Here is a 12,122-nt window from a genome sequence, read left to right on the forward strand (position 1 = left end):
CCTCTTTGAAGGTTGACAAACAAGCTTTTCTTAGCTCATATCGGATATCCTTGTTGACGTTTTGTGTGAACATTTCTACCATTTGTTTTTGTGGTATATCACAATAGCATCGACTAGAAAGATCTCTCCATTGCTATAAAAATGAAGAGAAGGATTCCCCATGTTTCTTCTTAGTATTGCATAAGGTGGCTACTGACACATCTATTTCAATGTTGTATGACAAATATTGTATGAAAGCCTCTGCTAGATCACCCCATGACTTAATTCCAGGTGGAAGTTGGGAGAACCATTCCATAGCTATTTCACCTAAGCTTGGTGGGAACAATCTCATCAAGTATGTTTCTTCTGCTGCTACCTCAACACAAGTTGTGAAAAACTGTCTTATGTGTGCCTTAGGATCCCCTTTGCCTTTATATTTATCAAAATTTAGTGTTACAAAATATGGAGGGAATGGAGGCATTGGAATGCTTCTATCAAATGGGTAAGGACATATGTCCTTCATTGTGTATTGTTGCTTTGATGTATTCATGTCCACCATTTGCTTTTGTAAGTCCTTTATCTATTGTTGCAAGTCATTCTTGGGTGGTGTCTTTTCTCTTTGAGCTAGTCCCATGCCTGAGCCATTGGGCAGAGGAGGAGGGATATAATGCATATATGTATGGTATTGATCATAGATGTGTTCATATGGAGGAGGGATATAATTATAGCTTGGATATGGACCACTTGGTATGGTATTATAGTGAGGAGCACTAGGTCTAGGTCGATACATGTCATGACCATGGGGATATGAGGTGTCATAAGAGTGATCTTGGATATTGCCCCCAAATCTGACACGGGGTCTCCTTGTGTCATGATTTTGAATGTTCGATTGAGTGTAAGTGTATACATTGGTATTATCTTGGGTATCATCATGGTCATGCACGGTGGTAGTTCTTCTCCATGGTAAAGGACGACTATGGGATTGCTCATGAGAGGTTCTATCATAACCAGCATGAGAATGTGTGTATGTGTTTGGAATCTTAGGTTTTTGAAATAGGGATGAAGGTGACTCAAGCACGAGACGCGCTTTCTTACTACCACTATTGGGCCTCCTTTGTCTTGTGTTAAACTTGATTTGCTTGAGTTGGATCATCTTCCAAAATTTGTGACATATCAAATCCATGAGGTATTCTTGTCCCACTTTGTGCCATGACTTGTAGGAAATATTGTCTATGCCTTTTCTTGATTTCTTGAACCAATCTATTAAAATGGGGATCCATGATAGTTTCCTCAACTTTTGCAGAATACACAAATGCATTGTCATTGTCATTATCATTTATATTGTTATTGTCATTGTTGTCATTGTCTCGTATATTACTGCGGTGTTCAAATGGATTGTAGAATTCGTCGCCATCAAACTCACAGGTACTCATGTTTAAAGACCTCAAAGCTTCTTTGGCTTCCCTTCTAGACCTTTGTGAACGGGTTTCAACCATGGACTAAAGCCTTGACCAAATGGAAAGGTAGTATGAAGATGCAAATACTATGGAATACCAAGAGTGTATGAAGTGTACATGAACCTAGGGTAAAATTGCAACGTCCAAGAGTGTAAGACCAAAGTAGGAGAGTAAGGCGTGGCTTCCAAAGAGATGATGGATCTCTTGATGAGGTAAGTTGACCTTGACTCTAGGTATGTATGTTTGAGAGTAAGGTGTGGCTTCCAAAGAGACGATGGATCTCTTGGTGAGGTAAGTTGAACTTGACTCAAGAAGACCAAATGAGATCTTAAGACAATGGATCTTGATGTGGGACTCACCTAGTGTTGTGTTATGGTATGTTTGCAAAGTTTGATGAGAACAAGCAAAGTAACCTTTTGACTCAAATTTGGAAGATATATGTGAGGGAAATGCAAGTGAAGGAAAATGATTGACTGTGTATGACCAAGACAGGTTGACTGAAGAATGAATCCCTATAGGAAACAACCTTAGAAGCTCTTTGAATCTAAAAAACTTAACTCCTTTTTCTCTTGACAAATATTTTGCAATTTCATAGTTCTGAACATAGACACAGTTTAAGTAAACCTAAACGTTATTTTGAAAATGTTTTACAATTCTGTCCAATTGTGAAGTTGTTGAATGTGACCAAATTTCAATGTTTTGAATTTTAGTGGCAAGAAGACACAATGGCCATGAAGACTCAATGTTTGAAAGCGTTTTTTCTTAAGGATCCAAAATGTTTCCAAATGTGAAGTATAATGTGAAATGTTTTTGCATACACTTGAAAACACGACAGACACAATGTTTCTTTGTTTTGATTGAAAAAGTTTGAGTGTTTTGATCATGCAAGCACAAATCCCAGGGTTGGTCGGGACAATAGTTGTTGAATGTCACTTGGGGGGTTACCTTGAGCTACGCAATTCAAAGCAAATACTTAGATGCTTGACCCCACTGGCTCCACCCTCGGAACTCACTTCTCCAGGGTAGCCAAGCACTAGTCCCCACGAAAACTCCCCATGGTGAACTTTGTATCTCTACTAAGAACCGTAAGAATGTGAGTTGCTTCAGAGGTCCGACCTCCTGTGCCAACAACTAGAAGGTTTTTGGCTTCTAACACAAAAGGTGTCTTAAGGGTATCCCTTTGAGTGGCCATACATGCGGTGGCATACGATCCATTAAGGAAGGCTCCCAGCCTATAGAAGTTGTGCTCTATAGGGTTTATGGGGAGACATGTCGTCGGTATGAACTAATCAACACTTGTTGCTTGCAACTTTCGTCACAAACACATTTATTTATAGTGGCTTGGAAGAGATTGGCTTTAGCTTGTTACCACTTGGGTCGTTCTCTCTCACTTGGCCTTATGGGCTACTTGGGAGGCAGACCCTCTAAAAGGAAACAAAAAGAGCCTATTGCTCAAGACACAAAAGACACTTGTTAATTTTAGAGCACCAATGGAAGTGTTTTCTAGACTAAACAAGACAAAGCAAGAAATTTTTAAATCAAATAGTTACCAAATGTCCTGCAACAAAATTATTAGTAGTTGTGAAATAATACCCCTCCTGCAAGCACACAAGTTAGGTAAATTTTTAGAAATCCCAGAAGACTTTATGAAATAGGGGCCTTCGACAAGACATTTTTTGATAGATTCAAAGATCTAATTTTCCATGAGTTATTTTGCATCATAAAAAATAGAACACCTGTAAAATTTCAAGACATTTCCAGAAATGTAAGAAAATCCACAAAATTTGCTAATTTGCTTCAAAAAAAAATTTTTTTTATGAAAAATCATAAAAAATTCAAAATTGATCCGAAAAAATTTGCATTTTTTACTGGAAATGCCTGATACCCTTAACAACATGCATAAAAAATTTCCTGCAAAAATTTCAAGTAGTTTGTGAGATATGATCAAAATATTTCAAAACCCTATTTTTTTTTTGATCGGTAATTTTTGTATTATATTAATTTAGAAATAAAAGATATACAACCACCAACATCCATAGGCCAATTAATTGCTGTAAACAATGACCCAAAATATCCATAGCCATAACCTATTCTACAGCCATACAAATGCAAAACCAAAAAGGGAACCAGTCCAAAGCATCTCCGCACCAAATATTACAAACATATGACTAAAAACAACTAATTAACAGTATATTTAAAGGAGCATGGAAAAAAAATGGCCAAATGGCCACTCACTCGCTCTCGCTCTGGTTCTCCTTCTCCCCATCCACCTTATCAGCCAAAGATTTACCCCTTGCCGCTTCGCTTTTCATCTTTGGTATGCATTCCAAGCATCCAAAGTCGGGGTCACCTTCCAAGATCGCCAACAATTGAACAACCCACCCTTCCTCGAACCTGTCTCTCAATTCCCTCACAACCTCCATCTGTGCCGTAACCTTTAAATCCTTCAAGACTTCATCCGTCCTAATGAGTTTAACACAGAGCTTCATGGCTTCCCAACCAATGCGAGCACGTTCGTGACATTGGTCCTTTATGTCATCCTCTGGTCCATGAACAAATGACAATAGCTCCTCCTGGTCATCACCTTCCTTGATGCGAACACCTATCTGGGGCACTACCCGCTCCAGAATGGAGTCGAGGTTGATTAGATACTCCCCGCCAATTAATTTTGTCAAAGTGACCCTGATTTTCTCCACCTTCAGCTCAAACTCGCATGCCCATGCCAAAAACAAGGAATACACCTCCATGTTTGTCCGGTAGCGGAAGTGGATGTGCGATACCTCTTCTGCAAACATAAGGTGCGCCACACTCCATAGTTTCTCCTCCTTGTATCTGAAGAGCCCCTGCATCCTCTTCTCCGATACTTTGCCCAGGAATGACACCAACTTCTTCTCGGTTCGCAGAGTGAAATTTGCTTCCATGAAACCTGCACAGTGTATTCACTCCAACTTCTACAATACAAATGACATAAAAACCATTAAAAATTACACTAAATACAAACGCAACCACTAGCTCGCAAACCAAAGGAATTAAATTCCTTCGTTGTCGTTTGAGCTGGGAAATAAATGCAGGCATGGTGGATTAAAGGCCATGAGATTACATGACAGATTTGTTGCACTCCGCCACCTTCTCTAAAACGTGTTGTCTGCCATGGACAACTGCCACTTTTAATAGAAAAATCCAGCTCGCGGGATGTACTTGCCATAACGGGCTTCCTTGCGTGCATGTTGTTGGCTACATATTTCTAGGACTGCATTTAAGACCACTTCCATAATCTATCGTCTCCATTCCACCACTTGGCCATATAACTATCCATGTCACAACCAATATTGGAGAGTAGATCTGCCACTGTATTTGCACCTTGCCTAACGTGGGAGACACAAAATTCCTCAAAAGATTTGAGTTTCTCTCAGATAATATACACCCAACGAGATAATTTCCAGGATGGAGTGTTGCCTTTAGTAATTGCAATAATGACCACCTGAGAGTCTCCTTCCAAATGCAATCGTTGGACTTTCATATTTAAGGCCAACTTAGTTGCCAGAAGTGTTGCTTGATCCTCCACTTCGTTATTCGTACCATCCTGCAGACCTCGTGCTCCTTTGAAAAGGATAGATCCTTTATCATTCCTCGCCACTACCCTAACACCTGAGATTCTTGGGTTTCCTCTAGAAGCACCATCAAAATTTATTTTTATCCATTCCTTGCTAGGTGGCTCCCATATGACCTCCCCTTTATCTGATGAAGGATTAGCCCCCAAACACCCATTAACAAGTTGGCAATCCACAAAAGGCTAGTTCAATTGAATGTCTCTGTCTTCATTAGTGAAAGGGTGTTTTGCCAGGTTATGGTTCCTAGCCGCCACATATACAGATTCAACTATTTCTCTTTCTACCCTTGAACACAAGCTCCCCACTGATTCTTCTTTTTCTTGGAAAATTCTCCTATTTATCTCCTTCCAGATCTTCCATACAACAAGGGAGGGGGCTACTAACCATAGACTAGAGAAAACATACTTGTGACTAGGTAGATTCCAGCCTGAGAAGAGGTCAAAATTTGAATTGGGTAACGAGACGGTCCAACCCAGCTTACCCAGTAGGAAGCTCCATACCTTCTGTGCTTCCTCACATTGTAGTAGCAGGTGGTCCAAATATTCTTCTGCCTTCTTGCACAAAATGCATCTAAAAGGGCCCAGGAAGCCCAATCTACACAATCTTTCCCCTGTCAGGATGTGTCTTTTCATAACCAGCCAGGAGAAGGCTCCTGCTTTTGGGAGGATAGGGGAACTCCATAACAGTTTAATTGGCCAGTCCTTTCTACCTTCCAATTTTTCTAAAATACTATACCGGATCTTTGACCTAGTACTGCCCTGATTTTGATCCACACCATCTAAGAGTATCTTCCTTATTAGATAAGGTTGGCGTGTACTCCTGCATGATGGTCTTCAAAAGATCTTTGTGATGTGATGTCAAAGGAAGGTTATCCACCTCCTTCCACTCACAAAGGTCTACCCCATGAACCCTACTTTTTGTAAGAAAATCCCCTACCTTCTCTCCCCACTGAGCATTGGTGACCTGTTTGATATCCTCAAGACTTTGTCTCTCAGAGAGAGCTAGCCTCCCATCCCAAGAATCCGTCCAGAACTTGGCCGATGTCCCATTGTCTAATTCCCAAGTGATGTGCTCAGTAATAACATGTCTACAAGAAACGATAAAGTTCCAGATAGCAGAGCCTTTAGGTAGGGCATTGATGGTAAATATACGTTCTCTGCTCATCTGATCAAGATACTTGTGTTTTAAGATTTGTGTCCACTTCTGATTTTGGTGAGAATAAATCTGCCATATCAATTTTGCCCCCATTGCTTGATTTAGCAGAGTCCAGTTCCAGAATCCTAAACCCCTTGCCTGTTTGGATTGACAAACTTTATCCCACGCAACCAAGGGGATTTTGTAAGTTGTCTCTTTGCCATTCCATAGAAATTTTTTCATTCCTCTGTTTATGTAGCTAATCACTTTCTTTGGAATCTTTAGAGCCGTCATGGAATATATGGGAAGAGCAGAGAGAACCAATTTAAGGAACATAATACGCCCAACCAGAGTGAGCCATTTACTTTTCCAACCCTCAAGACAGTTAGCACAACTATCAATAAGGTTGTTCCATAAAGCAGTGTGATTTAGCCCACCAAATAAGGGGGTACCCAAGAATTTTCCCGGTAAAGTGCCCATTTTGACTCCTAAGATGTTAGATATTTCTTGTTGTCTGTTACCCTTGGTATTGAAAAAAAGAACTTCAGATTTTTCCCAATTGACCTGTTGTCCAGTAGCTCTGCAAAAGGTGTTTGTTGTCCTTCTAATTACTTTGGCCTCTTGAAGTGAAGACTGTTCGCATAGAAGGGTATCATCCACAAATTGTTGATGTGATATCGACTCCATTCCCTCTGCTATTTTAATTCATTTCCAGGATCTGTGTTTCTTTTGAAAGCTAATTAATCTTCCCAGCACTTTGGCCAAAATAATGAAAAGGAAGGGTGATAGTGGGTCACCTTGTTTGATCCCATGGGTAGTTTGAAAGAAATCTCGTGGGCTGCCATTAACTAGAACAAAAGTCCACACTCCCCCTATACAAGCCCAAATCCAAAAAAACCACTCTTTTGAGAAACCAAATCTGTGCAAAACCGAGAGCATAAATTCTCAGTCCACCATGTCATATGCTTTCCTGATGCTAGTTTGATCAACATTGTATCCACCTTTGTTTGTCATATTGCATGGATAGCTTCATGAGCAATTATTATTCCTTCAACAATCGATCTACCTGGGACAAAGCCACTTTGTTCTTCTGAAATGATGTGATTCAGAATTGGTTTCAACCGATTTGAAATCACTTTCGCTACCACTTTATAAATGGTATTACACAATGAAATTGGCCTAAATTCATTAAAAGAAGTAGGATGATCCGCCTTGGGGATAAGGGTTAGTAACGTGCAATTTAGTTCCTTTGCTACATTTGCCTTACTCTGCGACTCCTCCACTACTACCCAAACATCTTTTCCTACTATATCCCAGAAAGTTTGATACAAAAAGTTGGGAAACCATCCGGCCCCGGAGCTTTGTCACCCGACATGCTAAAAACCGCCTTCCAAACCTCCTCAAACTGGATGGGTTTCATAAGTACCTGATTTTGTGCTTCTGTTATCAACTCCGGAATAACATTGAGCCCATTTTGTTGGTACTCTAAATTGACATTACTCTCCTTGGATAGTAATGCCAAAAAGAAATCAAATGCCTCTCTATTGATATCCTCCAATTTGTCCAACAAGACATTTTCACTGTTATAAATGGATGTGATTTTGTTCCAGGACCTTCTTGCCTTGACTGAGTTATCAAAGAATTTTGTATTCCTATCCCCTTCCTTAATCCAACACTCCCTCGATTTTTGCCGCCAGTAGATTTCTTCCCGAGCCAAAACTTCATTGTATTGTTTTTTGAGATCTCGCTCCAGCAAAAAGGTCTCGGAGGACATTCCATTTTGTATTATTACCTCTTGCAATGTGGCCAACCTTTCCTCCAGATCTCTTTTATTGGCAAAAATATTGCCAAACTTAATTCGGTTCCATTCTTTGATTTTAGACTTAACAAATTGCAATTTCTTGACAAAAATAAAAGCCTTAGTACCTATGACCTCATGGGCCCCAGACCACCATTCTTTGATTGAATCTCTCAAGCTCCCTTCCCTCAACCACATCTTTTCAAATTTGAATGGGCACCTGATGGGAGGACCATCAAATGCAATAATGAGTTCCACTGGTAAATGGTCTGAGGCAACCATCAGTTGGACAATTGAGACAAAAAGTAAAGGGGTTTCCGCCCAGGGCCCTCCCAGGAAGAACTGGTCAAGCTTTTCTGTTACATGGTTCCCTAAGATCCTTTGATTCGACCATGTGAACTGGCCTTCCTTGGATTTGACTTCCCTAAGACCATTGCCCATCACAAAATTTTGAAAATTTACTTGGGATGCAGAAGGTCCTCTCTTGCCCCCCATTTTATCATTTAAATCCAAAATGGCATTAAAGTCACCCCCAATAATGATAACTCCTTCTTCCAGTTTTTGAATGACGGAAGAGAGGGGTTGCCAAAATTCACCTTGATGAATTGGTTTTGACGGGCCATAGACATTAATCACAATGAAATCAACATTTAAGGGAAAGGAATGAATCTTACACACCTGCCACATGCGAGACCCTATGAATACCTCTACCTTGTGATTATTCGGGTTCCAGAGAATACCCAAACCTCCCTCCCTCCCTCCAAGTCCACAAAGACCCCCGCGCACTGCTCCAAGATCTCATGAGAAAACTAGCTTCCTCTTTATCCATCTTAGTCTCTTGTAAAAACACTACATCTGGCCTTAATTGATCCAAACCTTGTTTGATCAATCGACGTTTGTCAGGGGCATTACAACCCTTGACATTCCAATTTATAATTTTCATTGTCCTTTAGGAAGGGTAACTCCCTTCCCTACTGTCAGTTTACTTTGTCCCTTAGCACTCCCAGCCAATGAAATCCTAAATTGGTTTGACTTTCTAACTCTGGATTTATTTTCCCCCATATGCACCTTGTTGCACACAAGCTCCATTTGCTCTACAATCCTTGTTTCCAGAATGTCTTCCTCATCCATCCATCCCCATTCGTCCTCATCATCATTGCCATCAGAATCTCTGTTTTCATTAGTTTCATCCTTTTCAGGTGCGGAATCCTAAGCATCCTCAGTGTTCTTGACTAACTCTGAAAGTAACCCCATTTCCATGGAATGTGTGGCTCTGGACTTTGCTTCATCCAGGATCTCAACTTCTTTCTCCACTCTTACTATAGCTTCTTCTACCCAACTTGTAGCCTCCATATGTTTGTTTCTGAGAGAAGCATCCGATACTATTTCAACCACCTCATGGGGTGAATTGTTGTTGGCCACCGAGCCCTCCCCTTGAAAGAGAGGTTGTTGCAGAAGCTGTGTTGTGTCATCTTTTGTTCCCTTCCCATCCATTATATTTTCTTTGCTCACAAAAAAAATTACCTCATCTTCGATCATTGTCTCCACATTTTTTCCTTTTGGGCCAATCAAACAAGTCTCCTCTGTGTGTCCATAATTTTTGCAGTGTTTGCATCTTTCATTTGTTTCCTCAACCTCAATCTTTTGTAGCCACTTCCCTGTGTTGGTTATGATCTCAATGTGTTCTGGGAGTGGATTGTGGGGTTTCCAACCAATGCAGATTCATGTGTACATACTGAAGTCTTTTCATTCGATAGCCTCATCCGCTTTGATGTAGAACCCTAGTTTGCTACCTAAAGCTTGGGAGGACTCCTCGTTCCAGTATTCTCTGGGAAGGTTAATATAAACATAGCAAGATGGGAACCTCTTCAAACAACGCCAGCAGGGGATTGAAATTAGGTTCCCAATCCACAATATACAGACCCCTACCACCCATAAAGAAAGGCCCACTATTCAAAATCCCCTGCTTATCCTTACCATCATCCGTAGTTACCAAGAATAAGCCATTTGGTAGGGTTTTAAGTTCGAATTTGCATTTCCAGTTTTCGGCACACCAACCTTTCATCTTACTCACAAACGACCAGTCACCAAAGTATTTCATAAAGAAACCCCACTCCCGGAAAAAAGCCATTGAGTCGGTCCAACTTTTATTGTCTAGCATCAATGAAACTTTCTCCGGCCTCACACCCTCTCTATTCTCCGAGACATTGATCATCTTCTGCAAATTTCTTTTGGGTTGCCACTCTTTTTCTTGACAATGTTGCCAGATAGTTTTAGGTCCGTATTCTTTATTGCGATGCCCATAGTTGTTGAGAGTCTCACTTCTAAAACATTTGGGCTCCCCAGCTTTCGCCTCCTCCCCCCACTGCTTTTGGGGGTAAAAAAACCTATTAGATCCTCCCAAGCCTTACTTGGCTTTTGCCATGGTCGTTTACCAGGTTGCAATTGCTTGTAGATTTGCCGTGTACCCTGGTCTACAAATATTCGCTCATGGGGAGGCCCCCCTTGTGATTGAAAACCCTGCAACTCCTCGGACTGAAGCCCTAATATCCTCCCCTGCTCCATCTCTCTTTACAAAGGGTTTATGGTAAATAGTGAGAATCAAACCGGAGTTGATGCATAGCAGTGGGATCATTAGCCTAACACTATGCCTCGCGACTCGCCTTCACACCAACTCAGCTACTCATGCGCCCTTTAAAAATTAATGGTTTGAACCAAGGATGTAAGCACCATAGGCAAGAAGCCCCACTATTTCTCCAAGGTTCTCCCCAAGGTAAGGGTACTCCATTTTTAACATGGTAGAGACAAACCCGTGGGGTTTGAACCTAGGTTGTAGGCACTATAGGCAAGAAGCCCCACCATTTCACCAAAGGGTCATCCCCAAAACCCTAATTTTTAAAGATATGATTTTTCACAAATTATTTTGCATCAAAATTAAAATAAAAAAGAACAGATCCTGTGTATAATTATGAGAAATTTCCAAAAATGTAAAAAAATCCGAAAAATTCACTGATTGCTCTCAAAATTAAATTCATAAAAAATTCATATAAAATTAAAATATGCTCCAAAAATTTTGAATTTCGGATTGAACACTCCTGATACTGTCCCTAACCTGCAAACAAATTTTGGTGCAAAAATTCCAATCTTTTTATGAAATCAGATCAAATCTCTTCAAAATCTTAATCTTGTGTCCAAAACCCTAGCTGCACAAGGTTATTCTCCAAATTGTTTTACAAAATAGCAATGCAGGGTTAGAAAAACCTGCAAAAAAACATAGATCTAACAAAAATCCATGTCCCACTGGGCGTGCCAAAATGTATATGGTGAAAAGTGATGATTAAACTATTGTAAAACCATAAAGATTCAACTACAAACAATCTAATTCCTACAATGAAACATTCACCAATACCAATAGAGATACCTAAGACCATGTAAATCAACAAAATAAAGCAATATTACCATTCACATGTTTAGTAGGGTTTCAATCTCCATTGTCTTCATATCTCCATTGATCTTGCTTGATATATTTGCTCTCAGATTTTATGTGTGCACAAGAGCTCAAAAAAGAACGGAAATGTGGTTGATAGCTTGATCGCAAAAATGCTTGATTGCATAAGATTGATTAGACACCTTGATTAGTTGATTATATGATTAGAATGCTCATTAGGGTTTGATAATGAAAGAGGCATCCTCTTATATAAAAGACACTTTAGGAAATGAAGGGATAAGATTAAGAGGTGTAAAGATAAATGGTCAGCTAGGATTAAAGTGTAGGTAGAGGAAATAATAAAATGATAAAGGGGGTAGGTAGTGTAGGAATTAAGAGATGAATGGCATGTGTCATGGGTAGAAAAGGCTAATGAATGAATTAAATAAATAAAGATTTATTTAATTAATCGAGGAAGTGGGATCAATTAAATAAATAAAATATTTATTTAAATGAGAAACGGCTTAGAAGAGGATTAATGAATGAATGAATTAAATAAATATTTATTTAATTAATAGAATAATTAGGATAAAATAATTAAATAAATAAATTTATTTAATTAGACAGGACAATTTTAGGCATCTACAATATGTGTGTGTGTGTGTGGACACATATAGGTATGAATGTATGATGCATGCTAATGAAATCAGTACTTA

At 39.7% G+C, this 12,122-nt stretch overlaps 1 protein-coding gene across 1 annotated transcript; it reads right to left on the reverse strand.

Moving 5' to 3' along the window:
- Positions 1-5,794: 5,794 nt before the first annotated feature.
- On the reverse strand, positions 5,795-6,868 carry LOC131860408 (uncharacterized). The gene has a single exon (XM_059214819.1). The coding sequence runs from the start codon at positions 6,866-6,868 to the stop codon at positions 5,795-5,797; it is 1,074 nt and encodes a 357-aa protein (XP_059070802.1).
- Between the last annotated feature and the right edge of the window lie 5,254 nt (positions 6,869-12,122).

Source organism: Cryptomeria japonica, chromosome 11, assembly GCF_030272615.1.
Source record: "Cryptomeria japonica chromosome 11, Sugi_1.0, whole genome shotgun sequence".
Taxonomy (NCBI): domain Eukaryota; kingdom Viridiplantae; phylum Streptophyta; class Pinopsida; order Cupressales; family Cupressaceae; genus Cryptomeria; species Cryptomeria japonica.

What these genes read in the sequence shown, in the direction of transcription:
- LOC131860408 (XM_059214819.1), bottom strand. Translation starts at nt 6,868, where the DNA reads ATGGAGTCGATATCACATCAACAATTTGTGGATGATACCCTTCTATGC.